Source organism: Lissotriton helveticus, chromosome 1_2 (assembly GCF_964261635.1).
Source record: "Lissotriton helveticus chromosome 1_2, aLisHel1.1, whole genome shotgun sequence".
NCBI lineage: Eukaryota > Metazoa > Chordata > Amphibia > Caudata > Salamandridae > Lissotriton > Lissotriton helveticus.
The window spans coordinates 79,915,424-79,932,370 of record NC_136058.1 but is presented as its reverse complement, the minus strand read 5'-3'; the positions used below and the strand labels follow the sequence as shown (position 1 = coordinate 79,932,370).

At 43.8% G+C, this 16,947-nt stretch overlaps 1 protein-coding gene across 2 annotated transcripts in view; it reads right to left on the bottom strand.

Annotated features, from left to right (window-relative positions):
• The window catches only part of C1_2H1orf141 (chromosome 1_2 C1orf141 homolog), a 165,587-nt gene that overhangs the window by 114,839 nt on the left and 33,801 nt on the right, over positions 1 to 16,947 (bottom strand). For both annotated transcript variants that reach the window (XM_078673427.1, XM_078673428.1), the window contains one exon: positions 8,296 to 8,465. In XM_078673427.1, coding sequence (XP_078529553.1) covers positions 8,296 to 8,465 — 170 coding nt within the window. The remainder of the gene's footprint in view (positions 1 to 8,295; positions 8,466 to 16,947) is intronic.

The window sequence follows — 16,947 nt, the reverse complement described above, 5'->3', positions numbered from 1 at the left end:
CGTATCTTTTCATTCAGATAACTAAACCTAACTGCAATTGCTAATGGATACACTTGACTGCTATCTCTGTGCAAGCAAACCTCTACTCTTTGATATATAATGGATAATTCCTGAAAACGAAGAAAAAATAAGCATCTCAAATGTACATGGTCATTAGTACTTCTCACTGCATTTCAGAAACAACCCCGAGCTTCATAACTACACACTCGTTGCTGATGAATGGGTTATAGTTTCTACTTGACTTCTGTAGCATTGCAATAAAGAACAAGTTACTTACCTTCGGTAACGCTTTTTCTGGTAGATACTATATCTGCCTGTGGATTCCTCACCTTGTGAATATCCCCTTGAGTCAGCAACATTCGGAAATTCTTTTTTCGTAGCCTCGCGCCGACGTGGACTACTGACGTCATAGAGACACGACCTCGCTCGCGACTCCGCTGACGTCACCGACGCCTATAATAGGCCCACGCCAGCGTGATGACATCAGTTCCGCCCTTTTTTCCGTGCCATCGAGGCACACGGACGGACCAATGACAGTAGAAATATACAAGTATACATAGTACACAATAATCAAGGCAAAACACACAGTGTTAAGCAAAAGCAGGAAAGCAAATGGAACATTTCCTTGACAACAAAATATATATACATTACATTACAGTAACTCTGGCATAGAAGAGTGGACAACGGGGAGGCGGGTGGGTCAGTGAGGAATCCACAGGCAGATATAGTATCTACCAGAAAAAGCGTTACCGAAGGTAAGTAACTTGTTCTTCTGATAGATACATCTGCCGTGTGGATTCCTCACCTTGTGAATAGAGTCCCACAGCAGTCCCCACTCCCGGAGGAGGGTGTCCACTCTTCTAAACCAAGAAATCCTGGAGAACAGAACGTGCAAAGTGACGTCCCTCCTCACTTCGGTATCCAAGCAGTAATGCTTCGCGAAAGTGTGGAGGGAAGACCAAGTTGCCGCCCTACAAATGTCCTCCACAGGTACACCTCTAGTCAATGCAGAGGATGAAGACTTAGCTCTTGTAGAATGAGCCCTTATACCCTCTGGTGGTTCCTTACCGGCCAAAGAGTAGCAGATCTTTATGCAGAGGACGATCCATCTCGATAAAGTTCTCTTATGGACCGCTCTTCCTTTCTTGCAGCCAGCAAATCCAACGAAGAGCTGGTCTTCCAAGCGAAAGTCCTTGGATCTGTCCAAGTAAAAGGACACCGCCCTCTTAGGGTCCAGACGGTGCAGTCTCTCTTCCTCCTTGGAAGGGTGAGGGGGAGGATAGAAGGTAGGAAGGGTAATGGACTGTCCTAGGTGAAAGGGAGTTACCACCTTAGGCAGAAAAGCAGCCCTGGTCCTAAGAACCATTCGATCAGCATGAATGGACAGGAATGGGGGCTTGGAACTAAGAGCTTGAAGGTCACTAACCCTCCTTGCCGAGGTTATTGCAACCAGGAAGACAGTCTTAAGGGTAAGAAGCCTCATGGGACATTTATGGAGAGGCTCAAAGGGAGCACCCATCAAAAAGGTCAATACAAGATTCAAATCCCACTGAGGCACAATAAAAGGTGAAGGAGGGAACCTATTAGTGAGACCCTTCAAAAACCTTAAGACCACAGGAGACTTAAAAAGAGAAGGCTGGTCAGGCAAGCAGAGAAATGCCGACAGCGCCGACAGGTAACCCTTCACCGCAGCAACCGCAAGACCCTGCTGCGCCAGAGAAAGGGCAAACTGGAGAACATTAGACAAATGGGCCTTCAAAGGATCAACAGACCATTCCCCACACCACGTGACAAATTTCGACCATCTATAAGAATAGATGGACTTAGTGGAGTCACGCCTGGCTGACAAGATGACATCCACAACGTCAGGCGGAAGGGAAAAGGAATTCAGGTTGCCCCGTTCAATCTCCAGGCATGAAGGTGCAATGTCTGGAGGTGGGGGTGTAGAACCTGCCCCTCCATCTGAGAGAGGAGGTCTGCCCTAAGAGAGAGACGGAGCGGCGGGTGAGAGGAGAGGTGGAGAAGATCTGTGTACCACACCCTTCTTGGCCAGTCCGGGGCGACCAATATGACTTGGGCCCGGTCCTGGCGAATCTTCCTCAGAACCCGAGGAATCAAGGGTATGGGAGGAAACGCGTAAAGGAGTCGACCTCCCCAACTCAACTGAAACGCGTCCCCCAAGGCTCCATGCATCGGATACTGGAGACTGCAGAATGACAGGCAGTGCGCATTCTCGTAAGTGGCGAACTGGTCCACCCGAGGAGTTCCCCACATCTGAAAGATGTCGTGAACCACCTCCGGGTGAAGTCTCCACTCGTGGTCGGCAGAGAACTGTCGACTGAGACTGTCTGCACGAATGTTTAACACTCCGGCCAGATGATTCGCCATCAGACAAATCTGATGGTCCTGAACCCAGGACCAGAGACGCAGAGCATCTCTGCAGAGACACTGTGACCCCACACCTCCCTGCTTGTTGACATACCACATCGCGGTCGTGTTGTCCGTCAGGACTTGAACTGACTGACCGCGAAGGGAAGGGAGGAAGGCCTTGAGCGCCAAATGTATCGCCCGCAATTCTAGAAGGTTGATATGAAGCAACCTTTCCTCTGGAGACCAAAGGCCTTTGATCTCCAGACCCCCTAGATGAGCACCCCACCCTAGAGTGGATGCATCCGATATCACTGTGGCCACCGATGGGGGAAGTTGAAAAGGCTTTCCTTGGGACAGATTGCCTTCCACGCCCCACCAAGACAGATCCGCTGCAGCTTCTCTGGAGATCCTCACTGACTCCCTGAGATCTCCGTTGTGCTGATACCACTGCCTGCGGAGGCACCACTGGAGCGCCCTCATGTGCCAGCGTGCATGGTTGACCAACAGAATGCATGAAGCCATCAGACCGAGCAGGCGAAGGACCTTCAGGACTGGAACGACCGTTCCATTGTAAAATAAAGGAATCATATCCCGTATGTCGCGAATCCTTTGAGGGGGAGGGAATGCACGACATACGGTTGTGTCCAGAACGGCACCTATGAACAGGTTGCGCTGGGAGGGCACCAGGTGAGACTTGGGCACATTTATCGAAAAACCCAACCTGTACAACAACTGGGTTGTCTCTCGCAGATGATGGAGCACTCTCTCTGACGACTCTGCCTTGATCAGCCAGTCGTCCAAATAAGGGAATACTGGAATCCCTGATCTCCTGAGATGCGCCGCCACCACTGCCATCACCTTGGTGAAGACTCGAGGCGCAGTAGTAAGACCAAACGGAAGGACCGCAAACTGGTAGTGCTGCGATCCCACCGTAAAACGGAGATACCTCCTGTGCGACTTCAGGATTGGGATATGAAAGTAAGCATCCTGCAAGTCGAGCGACACCATCCTGTCTTCTTCTTGCAGCGCCTGAAGAACCTGAGCAAGGGTGAGCATCTTGAATTTCTCCTGCCTCAGATAGAGATTCAAGATCCTGAGATCCAGGATTGGACGAAGTCTGCCATCCTTCTTAGGAATCAGGAAATACCGGGAGTAGCATCCCTGACCCCTTTCCTGCTCTGGGACCACCTCTATCGCACCCTTTCTTATCAGAGTCAACACTTCCTCCTGCAGAAGTGACAGATGTTCCTCGGAGCAATACCCTTGGCAAGGAGGGAAATTGGGAGGGAATTCCCGAAAGGGAAGGGCATATCCATTTTCTACAAGATTGAGAACCCAAAGATCTGATGTAACCGATTCCCAATCCTGTAGAAAATGGGTAAGCCGGCCCCCAACCGGACCCACATGATCCTGAATGTCGGATCTAGGGCTGCTTCTCAGGGGCAGGAGGGTTGGAGGAAGTGGAGGAGGAAGAGGCCTGACGTCCACGAGGACGTGCTCTCTGCTTTCCCCTATATGTCCTATATAAGGAGTTTTGCTGCTGCTGTTGTTGTTGCTGTTGCTGCTGGCCTCGCCGTAAATTCCGAAAGGAAGAGCGACCAAAACCCCTGAATCTTCTGCCAGTCGAAGAACCTCTCATTTGAAGACCTAAAGACTTGGCAGTCGCTCTACTATCCTTAAACCTCTCAAGGGCCGCATCAGCCTTCTTCCCAAAGAGGCCAAAACCATCGAAAGGAAGATCTAACAATGTTGCCTGAACATCCGCCGAAAAGTCAGAGGATTTCAACCAGGCGGACCTCCTAGTAACGACAGCAGTGCCCATAATGCGCGCCACAGAGTCTACAGTATCCAGGCCGCTCTGAATGACCTGACGAGCCGCCGCCTGAGTGTCAGAGATGACTTCCTCAAAGTTCAGGAACTTTTGGAACAAGAACACGCAAAGAATCCATAAGTGCGTGTAAATACCTCCCCATCAAACAAGTGGCATTTGATGACTTTAATGCCATACTGGAAGAGGAGAAGATCTTCTTTGCCACCTGATCCTGCTTCTTTGCCTCCTTCTCACAAGGAACCTGAGGGAAAGCACTAACGTTCTTTTTGGAACATGCAGCCTGAATGACCAAACTCTCAGGTGAAGGGTGAGATGTTAAAAAGGCAGGGTGCTCAGGGGCAACCCTGTATCTTCTGGCTACACCTTTAGAGACAGCAGGAGCCGACAAAGGTTTTTTCCATACTTCTAAAATGGGCTCTGTCAGAGCATCATTAAAAGGAAGAAGAGGTTCCACCACTGAACTTGGAGAATGCAATACTTCAGTCAAAATATTAGATTTGAATTCTGCAGTAGGCAAAGTTAATTTAAGGAGATCGGCAGCCTTCCTCATAATTAAATGGTAGGGTTGAACATCCTTAGAAGGTGTACTAGAGCCTGAGGGTAACTCCCACTCTGGAGAGAAATCCAGGCTTCCTGCGTCTGCCAACTCCTCAAAACCATCTTCATCCAATTCACCTTCTTCAATGTCAGATTGTGAATCTAAGAACCTCCTTTCTTCCAAAAGGCGTTGAGCCTCTCTTCTGGATCTCATCTTGACACGCTTTGCCACCGGATCCACCACCGGCTCCGACGGATTCTGAATCGACGTCGGAATCGAACTCGATGGCTCGGAGGGATGTGTTTGAGGCCGATTCGGAGCAGGCGAAGCCGGGATCGGCGTTGATGGCTTCGGTGGAGGTGGAAAATGCCACGGCGGCGTCGGGGCCGGCATGTAAGGCATAAATGGAGCCGAAGGATAGGAGTGAGGAACTCCTAAGCTAAAAGCTAGAGGACCCATGGGACCCGAAGGTGCACCAGAGGGGTACCACGCTCTGAAAAGACTCCATACATTGCATTGAGAAACGCAGATGGGTCCTGGCCTGGGGCAGGAAAGGGCGGTTGAAAACCCTCAGGCCTGTCTCGAGGAGTGCTCGGATTCGGCTCATCTATAGGCGCGGAATCCCCATCCTCTCTAAGCTCTTCCTCATCTCGGGCCGGGGACGGCGCCGGAGATGGATTCGGAGACGGATTCGGAGCCGGAGTCGCAGTCGGAGCCGGAGACGCGCCCGAGACTCAGATGGAGAGGCCTCACCTTCAGGTTCTGGATCCGAAACATCAAGGGTCACCACCTTCGAACGAACCTTCTTCGGTGACCCCGACCTCGATCTCGACTCCTTACCAGTACGACGTCGGGATTCATGTCTCCTCTTCTTATGTTTTCTCTTCTTTGAAACATGATCCGAAGCCGACTTCGAGGATGACCTCCCCCGAGATCCAGACCTCGACCTCGATCTTGACTTCGACCTCGCCCTTCGAGAACGCCTCGACGATTTCTCCTTTCCAGCTTTCATCTTAGCTACCAGGAGCTTCGCCTCTCTCTCCCTCAGGGCCTTCGGGTTCATCTTCTTACACGAAGAGCAGTCATCCACATCATGGTCCGAGCTCAAGCACCAGATGCAGTCGCTGTGTGGGTCGGTAATGGACATCATTTTGCCACATTCTCTGCATGGCTTGAAGCCGGTCTTTTTTGAAGACATTGTCGAAGATACAGGATACAGAGAAGCAGAAAATGGTAACAATATAGACAACAAAGTATCCGTTCGCTACAGAGATTCCCGATAACCGTTAGCGTCGACGAAGCGGAAAAAAGGGAACTGATGTCATCACGCCGGCGTGGGCCTATTATAGGCGTCGGTGACGTCAGCGGAGTCGCGAGCGAGGTCGTGTCTCTATGACGTCAGTAGTCCACGTCGGCGCGAGGCTACGAAAAAAGAATTTCCGAATGTTGCTGACGCAAGGGGATATTCACAAGGTGAGGAATCCACACGGCAGATGTATCTATCAGAAAGCAATAGCGTTAATAACATGGTGTTCCATAGTTTTGAAAACAGTACACATGACTGTTGCAAACATGTATAAAATAATTAATTTCAAGAGTCCGCTATGTTACAAGACAACCTAGTAAATAGCCCCATGTTAATAGTTTACTTTCACGTTCAAGAGGATAGTACGTGTTAATGAACAACGCACCTCAAGATACTACTCTGTAATCCATTCGACCATTCAAAACAACCCTTTGAAGAGCATGGAGTCATGCCAGCCAGGACCTAGCTACTTGGAGTCCATGTGGTAAGGTCCTGGCTGCAACAACATTGTAGGCTGGGAACCACGAGGAGACTCATGTTCAATAATATAAGATGGCCACCATCTCTCTGGGACACATTCAAGCTGCTGGCCTTGCTAGCCTGCTTGGAATCATAGCTGATTGCTGGCATGTTGTGCAGCATGTTCTTTTTGAACGTGCAACTTCAGTCTAAATAGCACCAGCACTCTGAAAGCATCCAGATAAGGTTGTGTGGCGTTTTAAGCTCCCAGTGAATGATCCCGATTCATGGCCTTATATAGGTATAATTCACATTGCCCTTAATTAGGCATAGAAATCAAGCCCTTATTTAGGCATAGCCCATGCTACCCAAATACCCATGCTACTTCCACCCGTACCAAACGTCACAACGACTTCTTGGAAAACCAGCTTAGGCAGTTAGGGAACTTCCCCTTGCTTGAATATTGATTTGTCCAAGAACTCAGTTACTTTACAAAGAAAAACTATTCCCTAGGGGTTCTTTCCTGACGTTCATATTCACGACTATACGTCAAACTATGGCATTCCTAAACACCTTCAAGGTATAAATATACCTACACTTGCTCTAGCAAGATACGGTGGTTCGGAGCAGTTCGAAGACCTACTTGCCCGACACAGCTTGCTACAGCAAGTGCAGAAGGAAGCCGACTCTCCAGCTAATGCACTGATCAAGAAGCTGCACTTCTTCTGCTGAGAATCCAGCTCCAGTGTTTCCGGCTCCCCTTGCGGGGTGTTGGTAAATCGAGTCCCATGACAGAGATACCAGACTTTCTTCCTTCTAACCAAGGTTTGGAGCTGATTAGAACCTAGAGAAACCTTTGGTAGATTCTTTGCAAAATCTAAACCTGTGCTACACAATACTTACTTCTTCCGGCGTACTGGACTTAGGTTAGGTACATTGGGGTAGGCATATTTTAGAAGCACCAGTTGAGTATTTTAGTCAGTGTTATTTATGTATGTATTTTTATATGGCTTAGAAACCATACAATGCTCTTATAGTATTATTTCATATTACTGTTTACGCTGTACGATTATACTCTGCAGTCTGCATAATGATTGTAGCAGTTTACTTCTCTGGCGTGAGAAAGAAGACTGTTCAATAAACCCTTTTTTATTGAAAACACCCATCTCACTATTTCTCTGCAACTCTGCAGAAACGACGCATGCACGATTGACTGAGTGAAATACTTATCTATTGTTTCCGCCACTCTGAGAGATATATTCTTATTCTTGGGAAACAAAGTTGTCATGTTTATGCGGTTGTTAGAAATTAATCCCTTCTTGTGTATTCGAGAAAGTTTCTAGTGACCTCTGAGTTAGCTGGCACACACACAATTAAGTTTAGTATATTGGATAGAGACCTAGTTGACCTCAGTCCTACGTCTAATCTATAGGATATATTATTCCAATGCGCAGAGCCTATTGGCAATAAAGGAACTAAACTACAGTCTGACAGGACGTTTTTATCCCCTCTAGACAAACAAAAAGTAGAATGTCAAGATTCAAAAGATGTACAAAATGATTTTGATACATTTGAGGTGGTATGCACTTTGTTTTGTTTCAATGGGGAAAAGTATGTTGGAAGAATCAGGCATTCATTCTGAAAACAGAAGACTTTTTCCTGAAATACGTTTATATCTTGGAATAAAGGTTAATCTGTGTTATGTTTCATACATATATGGAACATTTTCATGAGTATTTCATTCGTAACATGGCTATAAAATGTTTAACAAAACTTCCAAAAGGTCGTCACCCTGATTCTTCGTCCAAAATATTGTGCTCATCATATGTCATCTCAAAAGCCGGTCTTGGATTTGAAATGTGTGTTCTTGAAGCAGTGGATAGATTATCGTCTGCTTCGAAATCAAATGTTAGCGGTGTGCTCAAATGAGTTCTCTTTCGAATGCTGCTGAGGTATCTTTCCTGGAAGGAGACAAGAAAAGGCAAAGTCACTGGAGTATACAATTATAGAAGTTCTTTTCTATCACAGTTTAAAATCAAAGGGCCAATTCAGTGTAGAGAAAATAAGCATTTCAAACAATCACCAACAACAGGCATTCCAGATGTTCCTTTGTTTGATGATGTCTACTTGGGTTTTGAGGTGCAGTGTGACATCATTCATCGGATGGCCCCTCTAAGGCAAGGATGTCAAACGCCATTCAGACGGCATTAAAGCGGCACCAGGTCTCTCGTCAGGAGGCCACTGCAGCTTGCATCACACATTGCCCCTGTCATGCTGCCAGTGATAGTAACTAACCATCACACTCCTACAAATGTGACAATTAGACCCCCAAAGCTATAAGAGTGGCTTGTGCGGTATGTAGTAGTCATTTTTAATGTATATTGAATTAATAATGGACTGTTGTGGTGGTCATCTTTATATTAGCCAGCCAGCACCACCTTGTGGCAGACTGTCACAAGCCCCGGTGTTTACAATTAAGTGCCAGTGACAAGCACCGGAAACCACCAGCTCAAATTAGGCACTACATTAAAGTAATTTGATTTGACATGCAACCACTCTAAAGGCAAATACATAGGCATGTCTTATGGGAATCGGTAAAGCCACGGTATTGTGCGTCAGCTTCCACCAGCCCGCAATTCCCAAGTTGGGTCCATCGGACACAAGACTCTCTGTAAAGTAGTATTCAAATGATCCAGGTAAACCAAGTTACATTTATTGTAAGTTGAAGCACCAATGTATAGCTTCAGAGCATACGTCCTGTCTCAGTCTTTCAACACCAGAAACTCCCTCCATGGTCTAAATGAAAGTATCTTGAGCACAGATGAATCAGCAGGTGGAATGGAAGAGACCTTAAAATACAAAAAAATATAAGCAAAAAAAGATACTAGGGAAACTAGCAAAAAACAAAAATATAATACATAATAACCCAACACATCTTCCCCTCTAAAACAAACAAAAAGAAAACACTAAAATTAGTACACATCACACTAAAAATCAGACATCCATTTGGGCCTTGCACGTACCCTTCTATTGCGACTTTCTCCTTCTTTCCCCTTCTTATACAAACAACTATCCGAATTCTCATTGTCAGTAAGATCACCCTCACTGCCAGAAAAATTTCTTGCATCCAAATATGTTCCTCCTCCAGTCATAATGTCATTGCTACCAAGATCACATTCCTTGACTGGTACATTCCTAGCATCAAAATAATTTTCTCGAAAGATACTGGGTAAAATTACAAAGAATACAAATATAATACATATATAAAACAACACTAGTGTCCAGTATCAATTTTTAGACTGTCCCAACCCAGTCCTGGCAGCAGCATGGGTGAGGTTATTGAGCTTGCTACGAGTATAACAGCTAGCTTAACATTATCTGTATTCGAGAAAAGTCAAAGAGCATTCAAATTAAATCCAAAAAACACACTGATAACTTGCCCAAAATGTTAGTCTTCCATGTCGAGTAGGCCTTTGCCTTTCTAAAACTAGCCGGTGCAACATGTACTGTGGAAGATCAAATCTCTTACAATCGAATAATCAAGCAACAAGACAAGAGATTGTTGTCAATCTCAAAGCACATAATAAGGGTGGAGAGTAAAAGTTATACAGAGCAAAAAGCAGAAGAGTACATACACTGCTGCTTTTAAATAGGTTGTCAGAAAGGGACTGCTGTCTGCCACTAAAAATGGTGGTACAGCTTCTGCGTCAATCAAATGGGGCTGAAATACCTTCTGCCCATATGTAAGAGCTTAACTTGCTTTACACATGTGGGTGTCCACTGCAAATAGCTCAATTAGCACCAAATATTAGCCATAATAGGGTTTTGGGCGAAAAGGAGTTCAGATTTCTTTCTCAAGTCACTTAATAGCAGGAGCCATAATTTGGCGCGTATCATGCTGTCGCTTCACCTGTGATTATAGTGCAAGCCTATTGGACCCTTTAGATTCTAGATTGAAATATTTTATTTAATATAGGAAACTTAGCAATCCCAGGTATACATAACAATACTGGAACCACATGAAGTGAAACCAGCGTATTGTTCAATGAACAATCTAAAGCAGAATATAACTATGGTTGTCAATAAACTCATTAGCTTAAAAAGACTGAGAGGTTAAAGGAGCAAACCCCTGGTTGAAATCAAAGAAAGCCAAGGTTATTATTTGTAGATCTGCTTTAGAATATGTATCCTATCAAACTTTAAGCTCTCTCTTTAACTTGGGAGGCTGGAGGGGAGAGGGGAGGCAATCCCCAAAAGAGGGGGAATAAAAGTGAACTGGGCTACTTTTGTGCCTCCACAACTCCACTGCAATTGTCTCACCTCAACAAATAGTCCTCAGAGTGCGAAACATTACATTGGTTCCCTTCAAGGTGTACCCCCATCTCTCAGAAAAGCAGCGAGACTTCAAAGCCGCACTTATGAACTCTTTTGTTGATGCCCTGAATTTCCTGCCCTCTCACCATTGACACCTTTATCAAGCCTGGGAAAACTTGTGCCTTCACCCCAGAGAAGTGGAGATAATGTTCTTTCATTGGCACTTAAGCTATCATTTCTTTTTGCTTAGCTCACCGGTGATCTAGGCCCTGGATTTCTACCATGCAGGATCTTGGTGAGGAGCCTGATGACCTTCACCAACTCAACCCAGAATGCACAGCACCTCCTCTTGCAAAACAAGTAGATCATGTATGTCTTTATTGTCGCTGAGAGGGCATCTCCAGTCAAACCATGTCAATTAGTTCAAACCATGTTCTCCAGGGATTCAAATTGTTTTCCAAATGTGTAATGGAAGCAAGACAACACTGCTTAAACTGCTGGTTAACACCACTCTGTCTTCTTCACTGCTTCCCTGTTTTCTTCACAGAAACACACTGACACAGCAGGCCCATTCCTTGCAGATGTAGAGATTTGCAGCATTTAGACTTTTCGATTCTAGCATCAATGCAGTCACTTTCTGGAGATCCCTTTATAATGTCATTACTATTGTTAAGTAGAGATACATCAAGCTCAGCCACCCCAGATCTTCAATTTGTGTTCATTTGAAGGAGCTACATTGGGTATGAAAAACATAATGCTGCTCCTTTATACCCCTGTGTAAGAAATTGGGTTATTAGCGGAGGGAGTGACAACCCACCTCAAATAATAAACACAATCGTTGTCAGGGTAAACCACAAAAGTCACTAAATAAAAGTGTGCTTAATCAACCGGCACAAAAACAGTCAGACTTAACTTAGAGGCAATTTCCAAAGTATTTATACAGTACTCAAACAGTAATAACGTGAAACACAACACAAGAAAAATCAACCCTGGTTAACTCCAGAGGCCTGATGTATAAAACTGCTTTGCTGTTGTAAGCCTACGGGTCACTGTAACAATAGATTGTGACCACAATTGTTGTCGTGATTAATTGATAAATTGCATGCCAACTACAAAAGAGAGGGGATGCCCATTACACATTGTAATTATGTGAATCGTAGGCATTAAAAATGTAAAATAAACAGCAAGCATTTATTTAAAGGATAATTACAGTTAAAAAAGGATGTAATTAGGGTGTACTGCATCCCTTAACTTTAGGAACACCTGCCGCTATAAAGACAACAAACTTGTAAAAAATATGACAGGCTCTTCAGAATTCAAAAAAGTGTATTTCATTAACCTTATTTAAAGTGATAGTTTTCTAACATGAATTTAGAGATGGTCATGCTCTACCTCTACACCCACCCTGACAACAATGCCATTAGGGATTAAATCCAAATTCAGGAGAAGATTTTGTGCAGCACGCATTCTGAAGTCATGTATTTCGAGGTCCTCTTATGTGTAATAATGAAGAAAAAGGAGGGAACTGACATAAAACAATTGCCCAGGATCACAAAATTTGGTCAAATGGGGAATCCGGGATTCATTTTGCAAATCAGTTCAGCCACTAGTTGTACATTCTTCACTTCCCCTACACCCACTTTACACCCCGAACTTCCCCTGCGACCATCAGTGCGGCCCTCAGTCATACCAAAGACCAAACCTTTTGGCCCCCGGGAAAAAGTTCTGCAAGTACCCAGGGCCTAACCTATGGGCGCTGCCTGACAAAATGGGCTTTCGACCAATATTCCTTTCATAGGTCATGTTGTTTTATACTGGTGCTCCTAGACGCAGTACGTGTAAATGGGGCACTGTATCGAGAATTCAAATTGGCGAGGAGCACTCAATAGGGATGCCTGCTTTCTCCTCTGCTATTGGTGGAATGGGTGAGGAAAGACGCCCTATTTCTGGTCTTAAGGTGGGATCAGGACTGAGAGGATACAATCTCACTTTATGTGGATGATACACTCTTTTATTTGCAGACACCTTAAATTTGATTCCAAGGATAACGGAGATACTAAATACATTGACCATGTACTCAGGGACTAGAATAATCTGACATAAGTCAGTGGCTTGTTCACCCACGGGGTGGGATCCTCTTGAGAACTGGGATTGCCACTATAATGGTCTAGGTTGGACTTCCAGTGCTTGGGTATTGCTGACAACATGACCCAACAGACTTTAGATACAGGAACCGGGGGAGACTTCTCACTCAATATAAAACTGATGTGGGAAGCTGGAGAAAGTTGCCACAGTCCTTGTAGGGAGGGCTGTGCTCTATAAAACTATATACTTGCCCATTTTTTTTATGTGTTATAAAACTCAACATATAAAATACCATACTCCTTTTTCCGGGCAGTGACAGAGACAACCCGAGTACTGCTGTGGGATGGAGGTACACTGAGAATTGTCCTCTCCAGTCTAATGAGGGGCCAATTTGAGGGGGGATTGCACTTCCCAACCTCAAACTGTACTATTGAGTGCTGCAATTGACAGTGATTAATGTTTGGGCTTTTGCTGAAATCCTTCTGTTATGGCAGACAGACAAACTGTGCCACAAAGGGGACATCCAAGGGCACTTTATGGGAGGGATGCCCCACAGAGACAACACAACTCCACTGCAGCAGTGGTCCTTATATTGAAGGATTCAACAAAGGCAATTGGCTGTAGAAGGAGGATTACCAGAGAGACACCATTGAGAGACTCTGATATGTTAGTGGATCTGAAAAACCTACCGGGCTTCTGTCCCTGGGATTTGGTAGGCATATCTAAGACAGGGGACCAGTGTGGCCCAAGGAGCATACTAACATTTGAAGAGCTACGAGAACAATTTGGTGTAGAAGACCCTGGTAAAGTTGCCTGACGCCCTCTTGCTGGAATACAGGGTCTTAATGTCCCCACCACATTGAACACTGTCATTGAGGAGATTCTGCGTATTTCCGGTGGAAGGGAGTTCCATATCTTCAGGGCAGCGCTGGAAAAAGCTCTGTGACAAGTTCTCTTTTTGTTAAAAATGAGTGGTTTCAAGAGGAAAGTAGAGGCACTTCTTGATGCTCTTACCCCACAGGATAATTCAAGTGTTTTTGAGCCAGGTACAATGGAGTATTGCAGTGAAGGGCTTTGTTCGTCAGAACAGCAATCTTCAACTGAATTCTTGCTTCATAGGGCAGCCATTTGAGAGATTTTAGTACTGGGGATATATGCTTGTTTCATTTGGTATCTGTAACCAGTCTCGCTGCAGCATTCAGGGATGCCCTTAGTGGAGCCAGGGCGTATTTGGGAAGGCCACCGAGGTTAGCACTGCTGCAGTCTAGCCTCGGCAAGACAAGCGCTTGGACCACATGCTTGAAGTCATTTTATGGAAGGAAAGGTTTGATGTTTCTGAGTGATCTCATCAAGGGATTTGCTCCCTTACATACATTGCTGATATGATTTTTCATGTCCAAGGTGATTCCAACTAACTTGGCTGAGTCTATGATAAGAGGAGTGCAGTTAAAAGCAGTGAGGTGAGTCAGCCATTGGTCTAGTTTGTGGATGTGGTTCGGAGGAGATATGAGCAGGAATTTTCGTTTTGGAAGTATTGAGCAGGAGGTGGTTCTCAGTTAACCAGTTTTGAGTAGATGTTAGGGTGGTGTTGAGTGAGATGATGTTTTCAGGGTTTGATAGTTTCAGATGGAGATGCGTGTCATCCACAAACTGTGAAAAAGAATGTTCACGGAGGGTAGTGAGTTTGCAAGAGGTAACAATAAAAGTTTGAAGAGATTAGGAGATAGGGCGGACCCTTGAGGGACCCCCTTGAGTACAGGAGAGGGCTGAGAGGGAGAGTGATTTGCCTTGGCTTTTTGTGATCTGTGATATAAGAAGGATGAGAACTATCGTAGCACCTGATCCGAGAAACCCATTCTGTTTGTAAAATGGATAGAAGGTTGTCATGATTAACTGTGTCGAAAGCGGAGGAAAGGTCCAGGAGGATCAGAAGCAGGATTCGTTTTGATCAAGCATTTTTAAAATGTCATCTATAACGTGAGGGAGAGCCGATTCGGTGCTGTGCCCCTTCCTAAAGCCGGATTGATGTTGGTCTAGGAGTTGGTAACTGTCTATGTGAGCACAAAGTTGGGATTGTACAAATTTTTCCAGGAGTTTAGCTAGGGTGGGGATGTTGGAAATGGGTCGGAAATTCTTGAGATCAGACTTGACAGCGTTCGTTTTTTTTAGTGTAGGAGATGCCTGAGCTGCTTTTAGGCACTCTGGAATTGTGCCTTGTGACAGGGAAGCGTTAACGGTCCTTGTCCAGGTGGGGACGAGTGCATTCTTAATTACTTTGAAAATGGACAGGGGCAACGGGTCACTTAAGTGATTAGAGGGATTGATATTCTGCAGAATCTTGCATATGTCATTTGCACCATGATGCATTGTTCTTGGTGTTCAGGGTGGTCGAATTGTGCTTTTCAATAGGGTCAATGGGTGTGGCGGCACAGGAGGAAGGTAATAGAGCCTTCTTAGAGGTGAGGTTAGTGGAGATGAGTCTTGATCTCTCCGTGAGGAAAGCGGCACATTTGTCGCATGAAGGTGGGTTGCCACCATGATCTGCGTGGTTAGGACCGACGAATGATTGCTCTTTGACCAATTCGAAAAGTTTCTTGGGTCAGTTTGCAGCTTGACCCAATTGATATCTAAAATAGTCAGCCTTAGCACTCTTGATTTGTTTATTGTAAAGGCTCCTGACCTCACTAAAGAATCTTAGTTGGCCCGAGGAGGGGTTGGATCACCAGGAATGTTCAGCTGCCCTAAGGTTGCGGCATGCCGTCTTTAAGTTGTCGTTAAACAATGGTTTTGATATTTTTATTGGATCACTGACAAACCATCTAAGGTCAAAACATCGACCTACAAATATATAGGACAAGAATATTGATGTCAAGAATATCGACATCCTGTCTACAACATGGTAAGTACAAAAATATCGAAAACAAAATATCGATGTCAAAAATATCGTTAATAAAAATGTAGTTTTTTTAAGTTAAACAAATATGTAAAATAAACTAAATAATACTTATAAATAAAATAAACATAGTTAAAATATGTTATAATGTTTAAAATCAATGAGTGATATATATATAATTTACTAAAAAATGAATTAACCATATACATATAATATATAATATATATACTTACTTAATAATCAGTTTTAATGATTATTTTAATAACTTATCAATTATTAAAAAGTATTATAACTTACTAATACATCTATACACATAAAACAATAACAGATAGAAATTAAATATTTTTTTAATATATTTTTCAAATTAATGACATACCACATTAGATAAAATAATACAAAAAATATTACATATCAGAGGGATTAAAACTACTATTAAAAATCCCAAAACTACAACAGTAGGGAAAGTGTTGGATAGCGTAGGGGTAACAATTACTATTCCAACTCCAGACAGTGAAACAGTAGGGTAAGTGTTGGATAGCGTAGGGGTCAAAATTACTATTCCAACTCCAGGGAGTACAACAGTAGGGAAAGTGTTGGATAGTGTAGGGGTAAAAAGTACTATTCCAACTCCAGAGAGTTCAATAGTAGGGAAAGTGTTTGATCGCATAGGGGTAAACATGACTATTCCCACTCCAGAGAGTGCAACAGTAGGGAAAGTGTTGGATAGCGTAGGGGTAAAAATTACTATTCCAACTCCAGAGAGTGCAATAGTAGGGAAAGTGTTGGATAGCGTAGAGGTTAAAAATAACATACTTATAAATAAAATAACATTTTAAATTATTTAATTAATTAATTATTAAATAACTCTAAACTATTTAAAAATACCAATAAATAATTATTTAAAACATAATTACCAATGAATAACTAATTAACAAGAAAGTAATAATAAATACAAATAACTAATAATTAATACATATTAATTACCAAATAATAAATATTGAACAATCAAATATTGTAATAGCAAAAACATATTAATTATTAAAAAGTAATTCCAAATAACAAATATCGAACAATTAGATCATTTGTTACACCAAAAAATAACAATTTGAAACATTATTTACAACTAATAATTACTGATTCATATATATAAA